The 25,033-nt window shown below is 43.5% G+C and overlaps 1 protein-coding gene across 9 annotated transcripts in view; it reads right to left on the bottom strand.

Annotated features, from left to right (window-relative positions):
* Positions 1–924: 924 nt before the first annotated feature.
* The window catches only part of LOC115150308 (neurofascin), a 171,122-nt gene continuing 147,013 nt past the window's right edge, over positions 925–25,033 (bottom strand). For 5 of the 9 annotated variants that reach the window (XM_029693459.1, XM_029693458.1, XM_029693460.1 and 2 more), the window contains 9 exons: positions 23,197–23,363; positions 22,613–22,760; positions 22,229–22,353; positions 20,788–21,003; positions 19,935–20,060; positions 16,801–16,947; positions 15,494–15,625; positions 13,672–13,741; positions 925–5,211 (listed from right to left, as the gene is read on the bottom strand). In XM_029693459.1, coding sequence (XP_029549319.1) covers positions 4,983–5,211; positions 13,672–13,741; positions 15,494–15,625; positions 16,801–16,947; positions 19,935–20,060; positions 20,788–21,003; positions 22,229–22,353; positions 22,613–22,760; positions 23,197–23,363 — 1,360 coding nt within the window. In that variant the 3' untranslated portion in view covers positions 925–4,982. Of the gene's footprint in view, positions 5,212–11,396; positions 11,709–13,671; positions 13,742–15,493; positions 15,626–16,800; positions 16,948–19,934; positions 20,061–20,787; positions 21,004–22,228; positions 22,354–22,612; positions 22,761–23,196; positions 23,364–25,033 lie in introns of those variants that run through there. The other 4 variants (XM_029693462.1, XM_029693464.1, XM_029693465.1 and 1 more) reach the window with 4 other exon arrangements.

The following is a 25,033-nucleotide window of genomic DNA, read 5'->3' as shown; positions in this document are numbered from 1 at the left end:
ACAAAGGGGGTTTATTACAGACAGAAATACTCCTCAGTTTCACCAGCTGTCTGGGTGGCTGGTCTCAGATGATCACGCAGGTGAAGAAGCCGAATGTGGAGGTCCTTGGCTAGCGTGGTTATACATGGTCTGCGGTTGTGAGATCGGTGCCAAATTCTCTAAAACAATGTTGGAGGCAGTTTATGGTAGAGAAATTAACATTAAATTCTCTGGCAACAGTTCTGGTGGACATTCCTGCAGTCAGCATGCCAATTGCATGCTCCCTAAAAACTTGAGACATTGTGTTGTGTGACAAAACTGCACATTTTAGAGTGGCCTTTTATTGTCCCCAGCACAAGGTGCACCTGTGTAATGATCATGCTGTTTAATCAGCTTCTTGATATGCCACACCTGTTAGGTGGATGGATTATTTTAGCAAAGGAGAAATGCTCACTAACAGAGATGTAAACAAATGTGAGCCCAAAATTGGAGAGAAAAGCTTTTTGTGAATATGGAAAATTCCTGGGATTTCTGAGCTTTTATTTGAGCTCATGAAACGTGGGACCAACACTTTACATGTTGCGTTTATATTTTTGTTCAGTATACAGTATTTTCACTTATTCCTTTTGGAGGTTGCATTGAGTATTTGTAATAAAACGTAGGCTATTGACCGAAGCACACATATAGTCAGTAAACATTGAGTGAATTTCAGTCAATACGTTTTATTACAAACACTCAATGCAACCTCCAAAAAGGAATTTGTACAAAAATATTATTTTTTATATGTTTAAAATGTATACTCAGGAAATATATTGCTATTCGTTTTCTGGATTTCTAAGTGTTCCATACACTGGGAAGTGACTTAATAGTACCAGTAGTAGTATTGACACAGACAGAACAGTAGCCTAATATAATAAAAACAATAGAAAGAGAGAAGTCAGGAGTTAGTGAAAAAGAGATAGCTTTACTATAAAGAAGGCGTCTCTAGCAGAAGTTGCAACATCTCATCATACACGCATACATGGTGAATATATTAAAATGCCATTTTACTGTTGATTAGATGTACCTTACAAAATATGTTATTTCGCGAGTAGAAGCAAGACTGGGAAGCTGCTTTGATACACTTGTAAAAGTAAACAGAGAAATACACATTTACTAAAATAATTCCACATAACAAAAATATGAACAATTATAATAATCCAAGCTCCAATTTTATAATTGTTATGTGCGTCTCATTGTATGGATAAAATCCCAGTTTTGCAGAATCACAAATAAACTGAACTCAAAGCTGTGAAAATACACAGATACTCTTACATTTCTGTAACCCCTTGTTAGTTGATTTGCTATTGTAGGGGAGGAGCGGTGTCTAGACGATGCAAACATTACAAACGGAATGAGAAGACACACTACTCCATACAGATGTAGGAACTTAATTTGAGCCAGATTGCTATAACAGAAAAATAATCCTGCAGCAACAGGAAATGTGAATTATTATGTGGATTATAATTAATGGACATTTTTGTAGGGGTTGACACATTTTTCATAATGGGACAATCAAGTCTGAAATGTCTACATTTCTTCAGAAGCCTTTTTAAACCTCAAATACACTCCAAGTTTAAAACATCCTGCATTGCAGTAAAGTTCTCCTGCAGCAGGGTGATCAAATGAAGACCCTACATCTGTATGCACCTCCAATCATCATGCACAAACAAACAATACGACATAAGAAAGCACTGTGTATCAGCAAATATGCATAATTCTCTTTTTATTGTTTTCTAGCCAGTTCACTAATTCCCCCTTTAGGATCCACACAGGGAAAGGACAAATGCTGTCTAGGGAAAGAGCTTGTACAGTATCCTGACCCGAACACAAACAACGGTGAGATCAAGGCTAAAGTTCTGAACCAGAAGTTCTAAATCCGTCATCGAACATTCCGTGATTCAGCAGTCTTTAAGATTTGTTGAAGGTTTGAGAGTGGACTGTCTCTCTGTGCGCTTAGTCTTGCTTTGTTTAGAAGAGCATTTAGCAACAGGAAGGGCACTGTATTGTGTCTGTGTTCAGGTGTCTGTAGATGGTAGGCAACTGTACCCAGAGGTCATGGTGAACTTTATCACAAAGCAACAACATAAAAAACAAATGGGTCAAAATTCTATGTGGATATTGCTTTGAGAAACTGGAGAAAGGAGGAGGTTTAAAGAGGACCAGTTCACAGAGGCGGTTGGTGGACATACAGTATATTCTTTTTTTTAAGACTTAGGTGAGGATGAAGGCAGGACAAAAGACATCTCTTTGAAGGAGTGAAGCACAGGACCAAATGTATCCCTTTCAAAATGGCCACCAGTTACTGGGCTGTCACCAGGAGGGGTGGAGCAGCAGGCATGTTAGGTGAAAGGCATGATGAGTCTGTGCAGCCTTGAGAAAGTTGCCTTAATACAAAAACAAACAAAATAGGGGGAAATTGGCTATTCGGTAACTCAGCAAATGCCTTTTTTTTTATATGCGTTGAACATGTGTGCAGAGAATGCTACAATGATACATTTCATGAGCACTTTAATTTACACCATAAAGGGGCTGACTAGGCCTACTGTATACCTCTTCCACAATATACTGTTCATTCTCAACTGTTTCCTTTGAATTAGTGATGATCAGAAAAGTTACCGACAGAGAGACACAAGCCATCTATTAACATTTCAAAGCAAGTTCTTCGGGACAACATTGATGAAGTCATTTTGAGTCCCTATCATGAGATGCACCAGGTACATTTGCTTGGTGGATACAGATGTGTGATTCTTTCTTTTACTCATCAAGCTGTTTTTCTCATGGATATTTACAGACATATTTTTTTCAGGACCTACAGTACATGTACCTACAGCTACAGTATGACAAATGCAATGTTACATTCCTGTATTATGTGAAATGTATATTAAATAAATGATAATACCAACATGGAGTACTAACAGTAATATAACATGAATACTCAACATGAAGAGCAGCACAATAAATAGATCAACACAACCTCTTTAATGGTGACATACAGTGAATGTTGCGAGTTTACAGCAGAAACACCCTTCGCCACAAAAGATGTCATACGGCAATTTTTTTACAATATCAAATTCAGTAAAGTTCTTTATCGTGGGTTCTGAGTTGGTTCTGATGTGAGACCATCAAGTCAGTTGGTCAACAATTAATAAGTGAATTACTAATATATTAATGAATACTATAAACATAATGTAATCAATTAAAACATGAAATACACACCTGAAATACAATGTGACGTCCGTTAGCTAATTGCCATTGATTAGCTAAGATCTATTTGATTTAACATGAAAGACTTTAGTAGTGCCGTTGTAATAAGTTGTAAATATGGGTGCTGAGCTTTCTGCCACTTTAAGAGGTGAAACATCAAGGAAGACTCATTAGTGAGTTCTACTATTGAAAAGATCAAATGGTAAAATGGCGGTTCACCACTGTATCAGTATCTTTGGTAAAATGATGGTCCACTACTGTATTGGTGCACCCCAACTTCTTCACACTTCCTTGACATAATGGCTGCATGTCAATGATGACTAGGGCCAGGCAGAATCTGCAGGGACGTTCAATGTTCAATACCTTCACAGAGTTGTCTGTAACCTATATTCAAAGACAAAATATGTTTTAGTTTTATTTTGAGTTGTTCAACAGTCAATTAGGATGCTAAATAAGTTCTGAAGGGTTGAGAAGTCCTGCCTTTGCAGATTCAGCCTGCCTCTAACAATTGTTATAAAAGAAGCATACAAAAGGGGTGCCGATCAGCCACGCTAACCATGAAGTAAACAGGAAGTGAGTCACATCCTCGGAGTGCCAGTCGCCATAGAGATGTAAAAACAGCAAAGCAGGTAAAACCTCCTCTCCAAGCTATTTGTCCTAGGTCTCTTGCACTAAAGTACTACCATGCTTGAAAATAAAATATATTTTTTAATGTCATTTATAACTGATATATTAGTAGTGGCTTGTACTATAAAAAAAGCTTGAGGCAGGAATAGCATTGCTATTGCTATGGCCGTTTTTAATATCTCCACGCGACTTGAGTTTGTAGGTAAATCATAGGTTAATTTACCACAGCGGGATGGCAAGGGAATGATAGAATTTCATTAAGCAGGTTATTCTTCTTTAAACCTGTGAGTCAACACTGAAAAATAAACAATTGAATTAATAACCAGACTTTACCCAAAAACATGAGGTGGTGGTAATGCATAGTTTTGCAGCGAACTAGGTGAGCTAGCACTGTTTACAGCATTCATATATTCAAATGACTCATCTCCTGTATCAACTGAGAACAAAAAAAACATCTTTCTCTGTGGAAATATCAATGTGATAAACATATCTGCCAACATCCTGCTATGTTGGTGGTCCGTAGCTGATATGCTCACAGGACGAGTGTCTGTGTCTCCTTCCCTAGGGACGCTCGGTAAAGACACAGGGGGGCGTGAGGATGTGTGTGGGGAGAAAGAGAGGGGTTTGGAGGGAAAGCTGAGTACGTTGAAAACAAGAAAGCTCTAGAGCCACACAAAATGGTTGAAAACCTCGGCGTTTCCTCCTAGTCCTCTACAACTGAGGCTTGCCCGCTAGGCACACTCAGTCTGTGTGAGGGGCAGAACGAAGAGCATAGAGAGACTGGTACTGTTGAAGATTCCCAAACTTCACCTTGGCAAGCCATTTCTATAGAACGTCAAGGCCGAACGTCAAGGCTTGGCTCACAGTAATTTCAACTCCATTCCATTCACACCCCCTTAATTCTTAGTGGAATGGTTTCTCCCTCCGCTTTAAGAGGTCAAACAGTCTCCAGGCAGGTGCTGCGTGTGTTTACATGTGTATATGTGTTTTATATATTAATACACTTATATTCATATGTGTGTGTTTGCGTATGTGTCTGTGTGTGTGGTAGTAGTAGTAGTGGTAGTAATATCACCCTCCGACCGCCAGGGGGAGTTCCTCAGATCCCCAGGCCAGGCCGGGCAGGGGGACTATGCCAGCGAGTAGATGGCGTTGACGGGTGAGGTGGCCTCGGAACTCTCGTTGCCTTCCGTCTCGTCCTTGTCCTTTTTGACGGTGTACTGGCCGATGAAGGAGCCGTCCTCATTGAACTGGCCATCCCCTCCCTCGCCGTAGTCCACCAGGCTGTCGTCACTTTCCTTCACACCGCCATCCAGAGAGTTCTGGCTGCCCTGCAGAGGCTTGTTGTCCTCGTCGCTGCTGCAAAGGGTCAAGAGGTCAAAGGTTAGATTCCGCCTGTGATGTCATCGACACGGTCATCAACGCAGACGAATCCTTACCATCCCAAAGGTTAGGGGAGAGAGAGAAGAGGGGTAAGAAGAAAACTGGGGAAGGGAACAACTGTAAACATGAGAAGTGTTGATTCTGTAGTTTTCCACTGTCGTCTCTCTTACAGTACAGACTGGAACACAAGCACTTTCACAAACTCATTTTGGAACAACATCGATACTTGCCTTTAGCTATGATATAAAAACACTGGCAATGGTCAACCTGAGTGCAATAATATAAGCTTGCTAAAATATAAAAAGCCCTGCAGTAAATATTGTAGTCTAGAAGAACTGCTACAGAGCCCCTTTGTCTTTGGGGAAGCTGTATGCTGGCCTTAAATGCTCAAACCAATGCATTACCATACACATGCTGCTCAGTCCGGGCTATGTTCTGATCTGAGATCTGTGCATAAAGCTCAAACTCACACAAAAGTCAGAGCGTTGCAGGTGTTAGTGTATTTGTGTGAAAGCCCAAGTTATAGTCGGTGTGCGTATCTCAGTTCAGAACATGTCCCTATGTCTTCTACCTCTGCAGTAGGAAGAATTGTCATGCAGAAGGGATCAGGGGCTATCAACCAGCATTAGCTCTCTAGACTCTTACAACAGCCAGATAACAAACAGCAGAAAGGCATTACCAGAGCAGAGGGAACAGAAAATAATGAAGTTTAGCTCTTCAACAGTTTTTCCATTGTATTTGGAGGTGTTGTCTATTTCTCTTCATTGTAGAGAGGATGCATCTACAAACCAGACCGTGTTGACATATTTTCTTCGGTGAAGTACTGGTGTGGTACTGTATGGCTGGCCAGTTAGTAGACAAACTACATGGCAATATAATCTGACAGAGATTACCTGAAAGCATGGCTCACCAAGCCAACGGGGCACACAAGGTCATCAACCGAGAATTACCAAGGCAACCATAACAAAGTATCAACAAGTCAACCCACAATCAAACCTCTGAACTCAAACAGACCGAGAGAGAGAGAGAGAGAGAGAGGCCGAGAGGATGAGGAGAGACCGGAGCGAGGAGAGGTGAGAGAGAGAGAGTGCAGAGTGAGGCACGCGAGGGCCAGGACGTAGAGAGGGCGGAGAGAGACGAGAGAGATTGGAGAGAGAGCTGAGAGAGAGCTAAGAGAGAGAGAGAGAGAGAGAGAGCGAGACAGAGAGAGAGAGAGAGAAGAGAGAGAGAGAGAGAGAGAGAGAGAGAGAGACAGAGACACAGAGAGAGAGAGAGAGAGAGAGAGAGAGAGAGAGAGAGAGACTAAAATCAAGAAAGGAATAGAGGAATCAGGTGCCTGACAAAAGTATGAGAGAGAGAGAGAGACTCTAGAGAAGATAAGTAGACCAAAGAAAAGAGAGTGAAATACATGAGAAGAAACTGGATAACTGCGCAGGAGATGTTTTTTTAATGTTTTAATCGATTAATATACTGAGAGAAGGATTGATCAGGAGTGTGAGAACATTGAGTTCACTGTCATACAATACCGTATGTTGACTTTGGCCTTATACAGGCATGGAAAATGACAACCTTGATTTTTAGCACAGTAGACGTGAGCGTAATGTAGAAATGGCCTTATTAGATAGCCCTCAAATTCACTAAAATGTATCCAATTATAAGGAGATTAGCATAGCAGCTGGTAAATACGTAACTAATGTTCAAGGCTCTAAATCCACTCAGGAGGAAAGTATTACATCTTAATTATGAGCCTATTATTTCTCTATGTGTAATTGAATAAATCTACCAGTGGCAAAGTTTGTGGCGGGTTTGCCAGCTTTTGTTTGTTGACCTTATCGCTCGAGAAATGTTAGTGAGCAGAGGGTTTAGAAAGAGTATAAAAGTTCAAGCATTCTTCGACTTTAAAATGTCTTTAGAATGAGAGTGTAGAATGATTCAATTATCTGATTAGATTAACTTTTGAGAGAGGAGCAAAGGTGGAAAAAGTAACTGGGAAGACTTTATTCTCCTAAAATAAGCTGCAGTGTCTGAAATGACTTTCAAAACAAACTGCACTTGATCTTTGATATTTGAGCATTGTTCTATAAAGACAAATCTTATGCAGCCCAATTAACATAACAATTGGACTAGATAAATCAACTGCGTAAATGTCAAAATCAGTTGTTTGTTACTTTCCACCTCTGCATCAATATCATGGAAATGAAAGGAGGATTTTAGTTGGTTAAGCCTTAGTGAGCATATGTTGGAGGAAAGATGTTGATTCAATTGAAAACAGTATGGTCAATGTTTAGCCACTTCAGCAGGTTGACAAAGGTGATTATGTGTGTTATTAGATATTAACCGATTAAAACCCAATGCAAGAATTCTGAGCGGTCTTAAAAAGTAAATAATGCATATTATTTCAAGGTTATTCTGGTTGTGGTATGCAGTCTGCGGGATAGACTCCTGTCATACCTTTTGAGGGAACAACTTGATTTGGACCAATGGGAACAGAAACCAGAACAGAAAGACAAAGGAAAAAGACATAAGGTGAGGAAGAACAAAAAACAGAGATGGCTAAAAACACACTGAACAGACACATACTTTTTAAACACAGACTGAACATTTGATATAGAATATGTGTGCACATGTGTGGGGACTGCTAATATACCTGAGTGACATCGGCCTAAAATTATATTTACTAGTGGGTCAAAAACAGTTGGGTTCCCACACGTAGTTGCACCATACTACTACTGTGATATCAAACAAACAAAACCCCATAAAAAACAACAATAATCATAGGGCACCAATAGGCCCTAGAATCAGGCTTTACGTGAAAGTTGCCTTGCACGAGCCTTGGCGCATGCGACCCAGAACAGCTCATAGGAGCAAGAGCATATCTCCTGTTTCTGTAGCGTGAGGCAGTTTGATGTACAAGTACACCCGCTGGACAGGACAATAGTCTATCTCCTGTTTCTGTAGCGTGAGGCAGCTTGATGTGCAAGTACACCCCCTGGACAGGACACTAGTCTATCTCCTGTTTCTGTAGCGTGAGGCAGCTTGATGTGCAAGTACACCCCCTGGACAGGACACTAGTCTATCTCCTGTTTCTGTAGCGTGAGGCAGCTTGATGTACCAGTAAACCCCCTGGACAGGACACTAGTCTATTGCAGGGATAGGTCTGGTCCATGGTATTACGTGCAGCTTGAACCTTCTTCAACTGAAAACAAAATCATCTTTGGAGGGATAAATGAAAAGATGCAGGGCGCTGAAGGAGGCTCAAGCCACATGTAACGGCCGAGACCAGAGCTAAATCAAGGCATCTGTGGGTTTGGCAATTGGCATAGAAAGGACCTCTAACAGGTGAGTTTATAGCACCACAGAGAGTCAAACTGGAATAGACCAGGGTGGCCATATCTAGTCCTGAAAAGCTGCAGTATGTGCAGGCTTTTGTTCCAGGCCAGCTTGAAACAATCAACTAATCATGGTCTTTAACCTAGAACCATAGAATGTCAAATCAATTGTGTTACAGCTGGGCTGAAACAAAATCTTGCGCTTACTGCAGTGTTCCTGGATCAGGGTTGGCCACCCCTGTCATAGAGTCCCATACATGCAGAGACAGAACTGCCAAATCATTCAGCTTATGCTATACACAGGGACCAGACATCATCAATGATGAAAATTACTCCAGCACATACGTTTACCCCTGCATGTTTATTTTATCAATATCTTTTGAAAGCTGGGGTCTACTTGACCGAAACATGGACAGAAAAAACATGCAGAGATGGATGTGAGCAGCAGTGATTATCATCATTGATGACTAAGTCATGTAGGAAGGTACAAGGAAAGGACATAGTGGTGTTGATATTTCATCTCCATACAAAAGGCTCGCTGTTGCTTATTCCCCAAATCGGTTCCTCAAGGGCGTCAAACTCGAACGGAAGACTTTACAACCTTCCTCCCTAAACCCTCACTACATCTACTCTACACCCTCTCTCAAACCTCCCTACCTCCCTCATTTCAGCCAAATTGATTTCCGTCCTCAGCCTTCACCTCTGCACCTGGTGGTTGCTGCCTGTTAAATGTCAGCTGTCGGAAGAAAAACAAAGCAATTAACCTTAAGGGGGGAAAAACACGATCAAGCCCTCGACAGAGACAAACGGGTTCAGGACTTCTCAGAGTGTTCACGATCAGTTTCACGATCATTACATCACCTACCTGATCCATGAAACACTTGACGTCTCTCTGGGGAGAGATAAGACCTTCCTGCCTCCTCACTCTCTCTCTCTCCATCTCTCTCCCCTAATCTGCAAATCACCTTGATTTATTTACCTGACAGTTTATTACCTGATTAAATTGACACTTTCAGAAAAGCTGCTTTTCTAACTCTGTGATATCCTGCAGACTGGTAATGAGAAGAGGATTTCACAGTGTGGAGCCTTGGCTCACTGTCTGAACACCAGCTGAGCCTTGAACACTAATACACTTTTCTCACTTGAATATCATGAGCCTGAGGCGGTGCTTAAACCACAGCTGTGATTAGCGTCTCTTTCCCCACATTGAACACCCGCTGCTCTTAACCCTGAACCACCCATGGATAGGAAAGGTCCCTGCCAAGACAACTCTCCACCAGAGGCCTGTATTGAACAGGTCCAGAACAGCCCTGGGCTTATGATATTCTGCCTATTGAAATGGCTGTTGTTCTGCTTGTGAGGGAGCAGGTGTGGAACACAGGTAGCAGGTGTGGAACACAGGTAGCAGGTGTGGAACACAGGTAGCAGGTGTAGAACACGGCCATGGCCAGGCCAAAGATAGCCAGGTCAATTGATGACCTTAGCCTCAAGGCTAAACCAAGGTTAATGCATAGCTTTGGGCTAGGTTTAGCTCTAGTGTTTATGATTGTAGCCTGGTGAAGCATACTGATGTTGGATCTCAATTTGAGCCAGTTTGCTACAGCAGGAAAATAATCCTGCAGCAACAGTAATGTGAATTGTTATGTTGATTATAGTTAATGAACATTTTTGTAGGGGTTGATACATTTTTCGTAAGGGAAAATCAAGTTTGACATTTCAAAGTGGAAATTAACTTTAAAAGCATTTTTAAACTTCAAATACACTACAAGTTTAAAATGTCCTGCATTGCAACAGGGTGATCAAATAAATATCCTACATCTGTAACATGGCTTAGTCCTAAAGTAGGATTGTCCTATTTACTAATCTGCATTGAAGGGATAGTTGACCCAGATGTACTACATTTCATGGAAGTAGACTATAGACCAAAAGAGTAAGCAACATATGATATACGTTTTTGCGATTAGCTACAGATTGGTGAAGTGCCTTGACGGGAGTTCTAGCTGTGTGTAGAAACAACACTCTTCTCACTTCTCTCTGTGGGTTCACACTATCCAGAGAGTCTCAGCTGTGCCCTGATCACATGTTTGACACCCCCGGGAACCGATATCTCTGATTGGCTGGTGTACCATGCCCACCTTGACCCTCCCCACCCCCCATCTTCCACTTCTACCCCAGAAACAGTAGTGCAAAGGGAGGGAGAAGTAGATCATAGACCATCCCCCCTATCTCACCCCCAAGCCCTCGTTTCCTCATCCCCCCTATCTCACCCCATGCCCTCGCTTCCTCATCCCCCCTATCTCACCCCATGCCCTCGCTTCCTCATCCCCCCTATCTCCCCCAAGCCCTCGCTTCCTCATCCCCCAATCTCCCCCCAAACCCTCGCTTCTTCATCCCCCTCTCACCCCAAGCCCTCGCTTCCTCATCCCCCAATCTCACCCCCAAGCCCTTGCTTCCTCATCCCCCAATCTCCCCCCAAACCCTCGCTTCTTCATCCCCCTATCTCACCCCAAGCCCTCGCTTCCTCATCCCCCCTATCTCACCCCCAAACCCTCGCTTCCTAATCCCCCAATCTCACCCCCAAGCCCTCGCTTACTCATCCCCCCTATCTCACCCCCAAGCCCTCGCTTCTTCATCCCCCCATCTCACCCTCAAGCCCTTGCTTCCTCATCACCCAATCTCACCCCATGCCCTCGCTTCCTCATCCCCCAATCTCACCCCCAAGCCCTCGCTTCCTCATCCCCCCATCTCACCCCCAAGCCCTCGCTTCCTCATCCCCCAATCTCACCCCCAAGCCCTCGCTTCCTCATCCCCCAATCTCACACCCAAGCCCTCGCTTCCTCATCACCCAATCTCACCCCATGCCCTCGCTTCCTCATCCCCCAATCTCACCCCATGCCATCGCTTCCTCATCCCCCAATCTCACCCCATGTCCTCGCTTCCTCATCACCCAATCTCACCCCATGCCCTCGCTTCCTCATCCCCCAATCTCACCCCCATGCCCTCGCTTCCTCATCCCCCAATCTCACCCCCAAGCCCTCAGTCTGAAGGGGAGTTCAGTATCTGTCTCTGACATGCGCAGGCCGGGAGGTGAATGCCGTGCCGAAACCAAAGTACCTGTTCTCCTGTTCGTTCTCATTTTCATTCCTGTCAGGGACAGACGACCATTTCAGCATGGAGAAGAGAGGGAGGAGATAGGATAGGAGAGAGGGTAAAGAGAGAGAGGGAAGGAAGGAGATACATCCTCCAGGTGACACACAAGCGTATGAGAGCCAGAGACTACACACACACACATGCACGGACGCACAAACTCACACACACTCACACACACTCACACACTCACGCACACAGTTACACTTACACAAAAACACATACACACAGAAACACACACACAAAGAAATGCCCAGACACACACGCACATACACAACGTGTGAGTTGGGTAGAGAGAGTGATTAGTCCCAGTGCTATTGAGTGTGTCAGTTTGTGAGTTTAGCAATGACCTTCACTGTAGGAAAGAGGGTAATATTAATAAACATTGATTAAGAAAGAGAGCAGGGTTGCTTAGCTTTTCCATTGTGGACATGCCTCACACATATGTGATAATTGTTGATAACACTGCACGCAAGTGTTTAAAATCACTTAACACTTTAAAACCACAGCACTGTGCAGTCAAGCAGAATAAACACCTAAACATCACTGTTCAAATTATTTCCTTCATGGTCAGAATGCTTTTGACAGCCAAACGCAAAATGAATAAAATCTCTTCAAATTACTCGAAATATACATTCCTAATCCCATAGGGCGGCGCACAATTGGCCCAGCGTCGTCCGGGTTAGGGTTTGGCCGGGGTAGGCCGTCATTGTAAATAATAATTTGTTCTTAACTGACTTGCCTAGTTAAATAAAGGTTAAATATTTGTATTTATTTTTTTAAATCCATTGTAACTGGTCTGGGTAAATTAAGGTACCATGTTTCATTTGTGGCTTATAAGAACAATTAGGGGTTTGGGTTACTGGTTGTGTGGGGTTATAGGGGGCAGAGTACAGGGGCACTTCATCTTGCTGTATCGCATTAGTGGAAACCAAGACTATTCTCATGGCAAGTCTGCCAGTTTTAACTAGCATTACTGACTTTTTGTAGCAGGTTAGGAGAACTTGCCCAGCAGGTTAGGAGAATTAACGTGTCAGGTTAGGAGAATTGACGTGGCAGATTAGGAGAATTAGGTTAAGGTTAGGAAAAGGGTTAGGATTAGGGTTAGGGCATCCCCGACGTGACTCGAACATATCTAGCTACACCAGGTTTGCCCTGAGAACAGTCTTGGTTTCCACTAATGTGATGCTGCCTTCCTCTTCTGAAGTTCTAAAGACTCCCTGCTGAGGCTAGTATGATAATCATCATGGAAACAGTTGCTAAACTTTTAAGCGTGTACATAAAGTACAATGTGTCTACCTATGTAACTACTGTACCATGCAAGGACACTGGTTTTTAGCACCATTTCAATATAAAGTAGGACCACGATGATTAGAGTGAGTAATCGTTTGGAGTGTGTTAGAGCTGATTTGATAGTTAAGTTAGAAGGTTAATTAAACAGTAAAGGTGGCCAGATGGAAAGATTCTCATTCCCCACATAGAAGAATGACTGGAGATCAGTGAGACCTGGAATGAACAAAAGACAATCACTAACTAACAAATACATACTGAAAACATGCATAACCAGACCTAAGACATAATAACTCCTGTTTACTGTAGCTCCTGTCTCGATCGTCTTAATAGCATTCCCAAATATTACAAGGCCAAAGTAATAGTCCCTGTCCCTCATTCCTGATGCCTAAATAGTTGCAGATAAACACTACTAAACATGATCCAAAGCCTGAATACCATACATGATAATCACAATGACACTTCCATAAGAAAGCAAACAAGACATAGGCCTACTACATCCTCCTCTGTATAATCCTGGATGATACACAGTCATATCTAGCCATGATTACTAATGTTTTGCAATAGAAACTCTGCATATAGATCATTCACTGACTGGCAATGGCGACACACAAAATTGTTCCAGAGATGTGTAGGCCAGAGATATGTAATATTGAAGAGAAATACTTACTGGTAGTCAAATGATCCATCCTCTCCCTTCTGATCCACTCCCTCCAGAGGGAGATCTTTTTTATCTCGTACTGAAGAGTGATAAAACAAATAGAGGTGCATGATTATACTGAACATGCCACCGTCTTGTGACTTAACTGGACACTTGCCCTCGTTCTAACCCCTACCTGTAAACACATTTGAGCACCAAATTTGAGAGAAATAAGCTTTTTGTGCATATGGAAAATTTCTGGTATCTTTTAAACTCAGCAAAAAAATAAATGTCCTCTCACTGTCAACTGCGTTTATTTTCAGCAAACTTAACATGTGTAAATATTTGTAAGAAGATAACAAGATTCAACAACTGAGACAAACTGAACAAGTTCCACAGACATGTGACTAACAGAAATTGAATAATGTGTCTCTGAACAAAGGGGGGGGGTCAAAATTAAAAGTAACAGTCAGTATCTGGTGTGGCCACCAGCTGCATTAGGTACTGCAGTGCATCTCCTCCTCATGGACTGCACCAGATTTGCCAGTTCTTGCTGTGAGATGTTACCCCACTCTTCCACCAAGGCACCTGCAAGTTCCCGAACATTTCTGGGGGGAATGGCCCTAGCCATCACCCTCCGATCCATCAGGTCCCAGACGGGCTCAATGGGATTGAGATCCGGGCTCTTCGCTGGCCATGGCAGAACACTGACATTCCTGTCTTGCAGGAAATCACGCACAGAACGAACAGTATGGCTGGTGGCATTGTCATGCTGGAGGGTCATGTCAGGATGAGCCTGCAGGAAGGGTACCACATGAGGGAAGAGGTCTTCCTTGTAACGCACAGTGTTGAGATTGCCTGCAATGACAACAAGCTCAGTCCGATGATGATGTGACACACCGCCCCAGACCATGACGGACCCTCCACCTCCAAATCGATCCCGTTCCAGAGTACAGGCCTCGGTGTTACGCTCATTCCTTCGACGATAAACGCGAATCCGACCATCACCCCTAGTGAGACAAAACCGCAACTCGACAGGGAAGAGCACTTTTTGCCAATCCTGTCTGGTCCAGCGACGGTAGGTTTGTGCCCATAGGCGACGTTGTTACTGGTGATGTCTGATGAGGACCTGCCTTACAACAGGCCTACAAGCCCTCAGTCCAGCCTCTCTCAGCCAACTGTGGACAGTCTGAACACTGATGGAGGGATTGTGCGTTCCTGGTTTAACTCAGGCAGTTGTTGTTGCCATCCTGTACCTGTCCCGCAGCTGTGATGTTCGCATGTACCGATCCTGTGCAGGTGTTGTTACATGTGGTCTGCCACTGCGAGGACAATCAGCTGTCCGTCCTGTCTCCCTGTAGCGCTGTCTAAGGCGTCTCACAATACAGGCATTGCAATTTATCTGCAGTCCTCATGCCTCCTTGCAGCGTGCCTAAGGCATGTTCACGAAGATCAGCAGGGACCCTGGGCATCTTTCTTTTGGTGTTTTTCAGAGTCAGTAGAAAGGCATCTTTAGTGTCCTAAGTTTTCATAACTGTGACCTTAATTGCCTACCGTCTGTAAGCTGTTAGAGTCTTAACGACCGTTCCACAGGTGCATGTTCATTAATTGTTTATGGTTCATTGAACAAGCATGGGAAACAGTGTTTAAACCCTTTACAATGATTATTTGGATTTGTACGAATTATCTTTGAAAGACAGGGTCCTAAAAAAGGGACATTTCTTTTTTTGCTGAGTTTATTTCAGCTCATTAAACATGGTACCAACACTTTACATGTTGAATTTATATTTTTGTTCAGTGTATAAAACACAGGAAATCCCATTTTTGACTGCACCGGGCCTTTAACCCTTACCTGGATATTTGCCTCCGCGACTCCTCTTGATGAAGCAGACGATGAGGAGGATGAGGATGATGAGAGCGATGGCACACATCAGCCCGATAAACCAGCCCTGGGTAGCAATGTCCACCTGGTCTTTAATGTAGGCTGTCAGCAGGCAAAACCATTGACACACACACACACACACACACACACACACAGATGGGAGAGATGAGACACACAGAGAGAGGGAGAAAAATAATAAGAGTCTGTTTTGCCCCAAATGAGTCACTGGAAATACATCCGACAATCTGTCCTCATCCAAGGATGTTCAAATCAAGATACACCAAGTACACAATGTATGACAACCCAAACCATCATCATAGCATTCTAGTATTCCCTCAACATAGAGCTAGAACTCCAGATGGTATCCCAGTAAATCTATCCGTATAACAAATTATTAATCTTCATTTCTCCACACCTTCACAATCAAATTAGAAGAGAAAAAGTGTATTTTGCATTACAAACCAAAGCAGAATATGCAGCTCTACCATATGCGTTGGGTCAATTTGAACACAAAACCTAGGTACTTTAGCAGAAGGAACAAAATATCATGCACAACAAATTGTCAAAGCAACCAACCACAAAAAAAGTATTGTTATTTGACACAAGTCTTCTAACTGTAAAATAAGCCAACCAAATGAAGCTACTTTATTACAGGTTGGGAAACACTTCTGTAACACAATGCAGGCATAAATAGGGAAAAGAATGGCATTAATAGCTTATAATTACTAACCAAGTAACAGCTCTGCCAGTGCCAGAGAAGTGTGACATTGGCAAAGTGAATTTGCTCAGAACAAAGCAAAGATAGAAAAGTAAAGTATAGATCAAAGTATCAGATCCATTGTATATGACTTGTTTACTCATGAGCCTATCACACATTACATTTCATTGGATTATTCTTACCACATGGAATACACTATGGAAAATCAAGACATCACAAACAGCTAAATCGATATTCCACGAAGTTCAGAACTACCCATTCTAAAGAACAGAAACAAAACAGTCCCTCTACACTACAGTTGAATAACTTCACTTCAATACCAACTCCATGGAGCTATATCAACTCCTAGCCTTGTGATCTGATCTGACCCAACAGACCTCATTGTTAGGGAACTGGGGTATCCATGGGGTCTCTGTAGCCTGGGTGCTGTCATGTCTCTGCATTAGCCTGCTATAGTCTCCTAGACTGGGCTGATGCAGACAGACTGGCCCCCAGGCTATCTGACATGACCTGATCTGGCCATGAACCATCCCTCCTCACCTGGCAGGTGGAGTCTCACCTGCGCTGGTCTCAAAGGTGACAACATTGCTGGAGATGCTGTGGTATTCGTTGGAGTACACCCTCAGGCGGTACTTGGCCCCTTCGATCAGCCCCGCCAGCTTAATGGGCGGCTGGTTCACTGGTACGCTTGACACACTGCCATTGCCTTGGAACACAAGAGAGGCGCCAATCATACTACGTCGTTGGGCGTGGCCAGGCTACCATGGTAACAAAGTAAATAGGAAGGGTACCACGTAGTGATGCGACATGGGTGGGACTGTTTCTCCCCCTATGAGATGGTGGGCCACTGGAGTAAATTGAGACTGACCCAGTGCAGCACACACACACCCTCCCTCCAACATCCACCACTCATTAACAACCTCAATGAAATGAATAGCTACATCTGTAAACCAATGTCACGTATACGGCTATGTTAATAGAATTACTAGAGAGTGAAAGTGAATAGAAGAGCTGCAGCTCTTTAAGAAAGCTTTTAAAATATGGCTTTTAGAGGATTCTTTTTGGTTCATTTTCTTCTCAGTGGAAGTGAAACCACATTTTTCTCCTGGGGATAATTCTCCTGAGAAATCTAATCTAAAAAGGGGACTTTTTGTGGAGCGGGAGAAAAGAGGTAGAGCTAGAGAGCAGGTGTTCCTTCAGGCTACTATAATACAGCGGACATCAAAGTTTTACGAAACTAAACTCCCGCTGAATTGGCAGCAGTAAGTTGGTTGTATTACCCTGACTGGTGGAATTTAAATTGACCATTATGGAACACTCTGTATTCTGGAATAGCAAAGGGCGGGAGGGTAGAAAAGCACTGTGTCTCAATTACCCATAGTCCTCCACTCATCTCAATAAAAAAAACACACCAATATTGAAAACGAAACGCGGCATCTTTCCAATGGAAAGACGTGCCCCTTATCACATCACCAAGCTATGGGCATGGGCTGGTGATGACTGGTGGAGCACGCAAACTGGTGACATCGTGCACCATGCTATGACATGACCTTTGACCCCCTGAAAGGGTGACATCATCATATAGCAATCATCATACAGCAATCGACCAAAATCATTCCAAAGCTTAGTACATCCACTGCAGCCTCTGAAGCAACTAAACCAAATCATATGAAACAAAATGCAATCTTGACTAGGCAACAAACAGACCTGAAGCACTGCGAAAATCAATCAGTGGGAAGAATGCCTGACTAATATAAAAACACATTCCTTACAACCATTAAAACATGAAGCTGAAGCGGAATGTCTAAATAATATCTATGCTATTTGACTCAGTGTACAGCCTTGAATCCAAAACATGTGAGTGTGTGTGTGTGTGTGTGTGTGTGTGCGTGTGTGTGAAAAGTATGAACATTTATGCACTAACTACTGTAAGTCGCTCTGGATAAGAGCGTCTACTAAATTACTAAAATATCCATGTAAAATGTGTGTGTGAATAAAGACAACATCCTCCCTCTTACTCTAAACAGTCAATACAAAAACAAGTCGCACAACCAATCATACAGCCAGACAGACAGACAGACAGACACACAGCCAGCCAGACACACAGCCAGACAGACAGACAGCCAGACAGGCACCCAGCCAGCCAGACAGCCAGCCAGACAGCCAGACAGACAGCCAGACAGCCAGACAGACAGCCAGCCAGACAGGTGAAGCAGCATCATACTGGGTAGTAGCCATGAGGTATGCACACTGCACAGTATGGGGAGTTAGGACATCATAATACACTTTGCATATGAACAATACAAAGACACATTTCCAAAGAGAGATATGGACAAAGAGCAGGAGAGTGGGAGAGAGTTAGGTATCTTGTGTGTTAGAACTGTCATTGATACAGTGGAAAACAGATCAATGTGTGCACATGCTCAGCTCCTGTGAACATCATCCTAACATCTTCTCTTTTCACTCAGGATGATTGAACACACACATATACTGACATCACTGTACCATCAGTATACTGTAGTACGTAGCATATCTTTAAGGAATGTTTTTCATTAAACAGTGTATTTCCCCCTAGTAAAATAAAACATCATTCTAGATGGGTTTCTCTCTCTCTCCGCCCCTCTCTTTATCTCACCTCTCCTAAAAGTTGAGATAGGGAGAGAGTTTGGTATTTTGTGCATTATAGCTATGTCATTTATATAATTTGAAAATGCTGATAAATAATATACAGTTATAAGAACTTATAAATAATGTACAGTTATAAGGACAAGTTCTTCATAGTTGTGTGAGAACATCACCCCATCCATGGGTTTCTCTCTCTCTAGCTCTCTCCTTTCACTATTTCCTCTTTCAAAGTACTGAATAAAATCTCTATTAATTTCTCCCTCAGCCTCACAAAATACTTTCTGAAAGGAACTTCTGTTTGAACCGGAGAAAGAAAATGAACACGGGCACAATGAAAGGCAAATTCAACAAAGGGATTTTTTAAGAAAACAAAAACTCAAAACCTCAAATCAAAGTACAATAAAAACTGGGGGTGCTATAAAATAACACAGTCATTATTTAAATGGTAATGCCACAGAATATATTATATATTTCACTTTATCTACAGCTATACAGATCATAATCTGACTTATATAGGCAATTGAACCCAGCTCTGCTGAAGCAAAATGAAATGAGAGTTGAGTTTCCCCTCAGAAATTCCCTGGGAGTTTTATGAATAGAAATGAGAATGTTGCATGACTCACCTCCAAATAAAAGCCTAATTTCTCTACTAGAGCGAAGGGCTGTCATGAATTGGACTGGATTTCTTTAATAAAGTCAGTTTGGTGTATGTCTCTGCCTCAGGAATGCCTCACAGTTCCTTTCAGAAAGCCCAGTATCTCTGCAGAGATAGACTGTCTGAAAACTGACTTCACTATTGACATTTCTGCCTAGGATGGGTTTTGAACTGTAGTTTTGATATGATTGACTTGGGTTAAATACATATGTAAAATCCTTTCAAGTACTTGAGCTGGGCTTGATTTAGTTTGACTGTTGCAATGGCACAAACTCTGGTTATTTTCTTACCATCCAGAAGCTCTGACACAAACTCTGGGTCTTTTCTTATTGTCCAGTCTAAGAGTTGACAAACTCTGGGTCTTTTCTTATTGTCCAGCCTAAGCTCTGACACAAACTGGGTGTGGATCTTACTGTCCAGTGTGAACTCTAGCTGGAACTCGCTGCTGCCGGCCGGGAAGTTGTGGTTCCAGCTGACGTTAGCGTAGTTACTGTTAGGCTTCACCGTCAGGTTCCTGATCACCCTCCCAGGAGCCATGCCTACCAGAGGGCAGGGCGGGGTCAGGGCGGGGTCAAGGGCAAGGTGGAGCAGAGAAGAGCGTGTTACAACAGCCACACACGCAGGGTTGCAATCACACAATGGTTCTAGGGTTAGGGTTAGATTTCGGGTTGCCCTATAAACAGTAGATTGGACCAGTGTTATATTTGAACACGTTTAAGGAGTGTCAATGTTGATGTCTTAACACTTCTGGTGGTATCCACTCCACAGTTAATGCCTTAACACTTCTAGGGGTGTCCTGATTTGTAATGGAGGTGCCCAGTAGTCCAGGTATCCCCTTAATAGGATCACAGCATTGAACAGAGTTAACGGCCCACAAACACCCTCTAACTGTTCATATTTATACGTTGGATTCTCACAGCCTGACCGAACAGCGTTGAGTTAATGGTTACTTTCCAATACTTTAAAGTGACTTAATTTCCTGTAACCTATCTCCAAGGAGATATGACAAGGTAATGAAGTGGTATTGGAATGCAGCCAGTTCCTCCAAATGCTTCCTTCCTGGTCAGGAGAGAGTATCCAATCAAAATGCTTCAAATTAAAGCATATTAATTTATTACTTGAATCTTGGGGAAGATATACAAATAACACAACACACCTTTAAAATGTATCTTTAAAGGTGGCATCCATTGTAAATCTATTTTATCTATACTGCCATGGAAAATGACTGAACTAAAAGTAAACAACAGGTAAGCCTACTGTATGTACCCAACACATTTGTATCTGCTTGCTTGGTGCTGGTGACCAACACAGGAGTGGTAGCAGTAGTAGAAGTAGTTGTGGTAGCAGGTGGAGTAGTAGTAGTAGTAGTAGTAGTAGTAGTAGTAGTAGTAGTAGTAGTACTAATGGTTGTAGTAGCAGCGGTAGTAGTGGGAGGAGGAGGAGGAGGGACAGTTGTAGACACGAAGACGTCTGTAAGCTCGACTACAGGGCAGGGGGAAGAGAGCACAGGGTTAAAGACAAAAGCAGGAAATCACAGGTAATCACACACACCAATAGAGACACAGAGAGAAAGTCAATGAAACAATGAGCAGAAAGGTGATTTGGAATTCCCCAAAACCAGCACTGTTGACTGGTGCAGAAATAAGGAAAAGGCAACAGTCCAATTAACCAATAGGTCAACAGAAATATACCTTTTTATAGATAATTGTCCTTTTTGGCATTAGAAGTTAATAATAAAATACATGTTTTATTATGTGAGTAAATACAACAGTAAGGATTTATCTGGGACTAGGTATTCATAAATAATTTACTCATCACACAACCCATGATGAGGGTCTTAAAGTGGAATATCAGTGCCCCCAAGTGGCCAACTGATGCTATGACACTCCTCACCTCCATCCTGGCCCATACCAACAAACAGAGCAGCTCTATGGTGTGTGGATTTTCTTCTAGAATTAACAGGAAGTTATGGGAAATCCATATTTAGATACCCTACTGTTATTACAAAGGAGCCTTGTTTTCTTTGGAAGCCATTTTGAACATCATCATCACCACAGTATCTACAGTGAACATAGAGGGGGGACCTATGTAGGACCTTTTTGTTACTCTTCTTTTTACCTTGTAGTGGATGAACATCTCCATTTGGAGGATCCCACTAGAGAGCAGATGAACTCATATGCTTGTTGAACTGCATCCCTCCCTCTTCCCTCCCCCATGCATAGTTCCAAACTCCCCCAGGTCAGCCATGACAAGCAGCATGCTAGAGAGAGCCAGCCATGAGAGAAGAAGAGGAAGAAGAGTAAAATAAGGCATCAGTACAGGCAGGTGCTCAAGAACCCTTGTTGCCCAGGTAACACTCAACAGCCAGCCAGAGATCACATTGGCCGCAAGCCATGTCAAATCTAAAATCTGTGCCAATCCCAGGCTGTGTCAGTCAAAAGGCAGACCAGAGACATTGCCTTTCAGAGGTGTTGAACCCTAATATCTTACCTGTGACCCCCCCGTCACAGAGACCAGGAAGAGTAGGGGCTGGCAACGCTCACCAGCACAGAAATAAATACACACGGATAAGATGGAAGCATGACACTTTGGAAACTGAAGCGTTGTGTGTGTGTGTGTGTGTGTGTGTGTGTGTGTGTGTGTGTGTGTGTGTGTGTGTGTGTGTGCGTGCGCGTGTGTGTGTGCGTGTGTGTGTGCGTGTGTATACCTAACACAGTAAGGCGTGCTGAGGCAGTGTCTTGGTCGATCTCTGATTTAACAGTACAAGTGTATGTTCCCTCATCCTGCTCGTGGACATCAGGGATGGACAGGGAATCCTCGTCCTTCTTCAACCTACAGACCAGTCATGGGAGGAAATATGTTATTACATCACTAAATCATGACATTACAGAACATCATTATTACATGTTATTACACGTCAACTATAGCTATGCTCTTTCAACACCACTGTTTTTGTGTGTTTTTGTACATGCATTGTTTGTGCATTTCATCCCATGGACACAGGACTCAATCAAGTTACAGTTTGAGCCTTTAAAGGCTGATGGAAGAGAAAACTGTTGTTGAGTTGTTTGTGTTTTGGGGAGTCTTTCACCTCCATCCCAGAGAGAGGGGCTTGTCATCCTTCAGCCAGGTAACAGTGATGGGCAGGGTGAGGTCTGATTTGACCCGGCAGTCAAAACGAGCCATGGTGCCTCTAATTGCTGACTGGTGCTCTGGAGCCCTGACGATACGGGTCGGTTCTGAAACGAACCGTGAACACCACACACACAGGATACAACAGGACACATACACACACAGGACAGGCACGTAGGACAGACACGCAGGACAGACATGAGGGGGATAGATAGGGAAGCCAAATGCCTTATATGGAATTCCTGAACAGCTGGAGCTCAACCAATTAGATTAAGAGTGGTTTTTCTCATGATATGAGATGACATTAAGGCCACATGGGATGAATGAGTATAATAAACAGACTACAGAATATGATTGTCTAATATGAATCTCTAAGTAACGTCATCTGCTCTGAGAAAGGAGAGGTGGTCCAATCCAAAACAACATAAGTTGATAATCCACGAGGAAATGTTTGGCAACAACACAGGGGCTATTTGGTCTGAGAAGGAAACAGAAAAACAGAAGCATGAAGTCGTGCTGTGATGAGATTGGTTGCCCTCTAACCTTTGACCTCCAGTCGGACCTGGTTCTCCTCCTTGCCCAGGATGTTTCTGGCCACACAGGTGTATGTCCCCTGGTCCTCAACCCGCGCACGCTTGATCTCTAGGCTCCCGTTGATGTAGACTCGGTATTGGCCACCGTCCAGACCACTGCCCTGACCATTCTTAAACCTACACACACACACACACACACACACACACACACACACACACACACACACACACACACACACACACACACACACACACACACACACACACACACACACACACACACACACACACACACACACACAGAGGCTCAGTGTAAGACACACACACTCACACACACACACGCACATCCACAAATTTTACATTCTATCATTTCAATTCAATTTCAATTCAAGGGACTTTATTGGCATGGGAAACATACAGTATGTTAACATTGCCAAAGCAAGTGAAATAGATAATAAACAAAAGTGAAATAAACACTAAAAATTAACAATAACCATTACACTTACAGAAGTTCCAAAAGAATAAAGACATTTCAAATGTCATAATTTGTCTATATACAGTCGTGGCCAAAAGTTTTGAGAATGACACAAATATTAATTTTCACAAAGTCTGCTGCTTCAGTGTCTTTAGATATCTTTGTCAGATGTTAATATGGAATACTGAAGTATAATTACAAGCATTTCATAAGTGTCAAATTACATGAATTACATGAAGTTGATGCAGAGTCAATTGTCACGACTTCCACCGAAGGTGGCTCCTCTCCCTGTTCGGGCGGTGCTCGGCAGTCGTCGTCGCCGGCCTACTAGCTGCCACCGATCAATTTTTCCTTTTAATTTGTGTCTGTCTCTTTTATCACACCTGTGTTCATTTAGTTAATTTCTGTGGGTTTATTTACACCCCGCTGCCTGCTAGTCTTTGTGCGGGATTGTTTGTATCTGTACTACGTTAGGGGTGTGTGTCTGCACCACAGGGTTTTCATTTCATTCGGTAGTGTTACCGTTTCGAGATTTTGTTTAGGAGTCGAGGTTTGTCCTCCGTGTGTGTAATGAGTTTCCCTGTATGTGGCGACTTTGTTTTGTGCATGTTTTCCCCTATGTTGTTGTTGAGTCGGGATTACATTAATAAACGTTTGTGCCACTGGAACTTCCTTGCTCCCCTGCTCCTGATTCCTGCACCTCTCTCCTACTAGGAGGCATCGTAACAGAATCCCACACCACAACTATGGAGTCAGCAGGAGCTGACGCGCTCTCCACTTCCATGGAGGAGCGCGTGCAACACCACACCAGCGTTCTCCACCGTCTCGGGACCGCCATGGATCAAGTGATGGCGACGATGGAGAGATGGGAGAGGGGTGGCCTGCCTACCCCTGCACTAGCCACACTCCAACCGGCACCACCACCTTCTCGTGCACCATCCGGCCCCAGCGGTATTCGGCTCGCGCTCCCGAGGGAATACGATGGGACGGCTGCCGGGTGCAAGGGTTTCCTGCTCCAGCTGGAGCTTTACCTGGCAACCGTTCACCTGGCTCCTTCGGGAGGTGAGAGCGTGAACGCCCTCGTCTCCTGTCTGTCAGGCAAAGCTCTGGAGTGGGCCAACGCGGTCTGGGATGGACCAGACTCGGCGAGGGACCACTACCCAGAGTTCACCCGCCACTTCCGGGCCGTGTTCGACCATCCCCCTGAGGGGCGAGCGGCGGGTGAGCGTCTGTTCCATCTACAGCAGGAGAGGAGGAGCGCCCAAGACTTCGCTCTGGAGTTCAGGACCTGGAACGACAGGGCCCTGATTGACCACTATAGGTGCAGCTTACGTGAGGACGTCCGCAGGGAGCTGGCATTCAGAGACGCTAC

This window comes from Salmo trutta, chromosome 16 (assembly GCF_901001165.1).
Source record: "Salmo trutta chromosome 16, fSalTru1.1, whole genome shotgun sequence".
NCBI lineage: Eukaryota > Metazoa > Chordata > Actinopteri > Salmoniformes > Salmonidae > Salmo > Salmo trutta.
The sequence above is the reverse complement of the archived record's forward strand: the minus strand, read 5'-3'. Positions and strand labels throughout refer to the sequence as shown.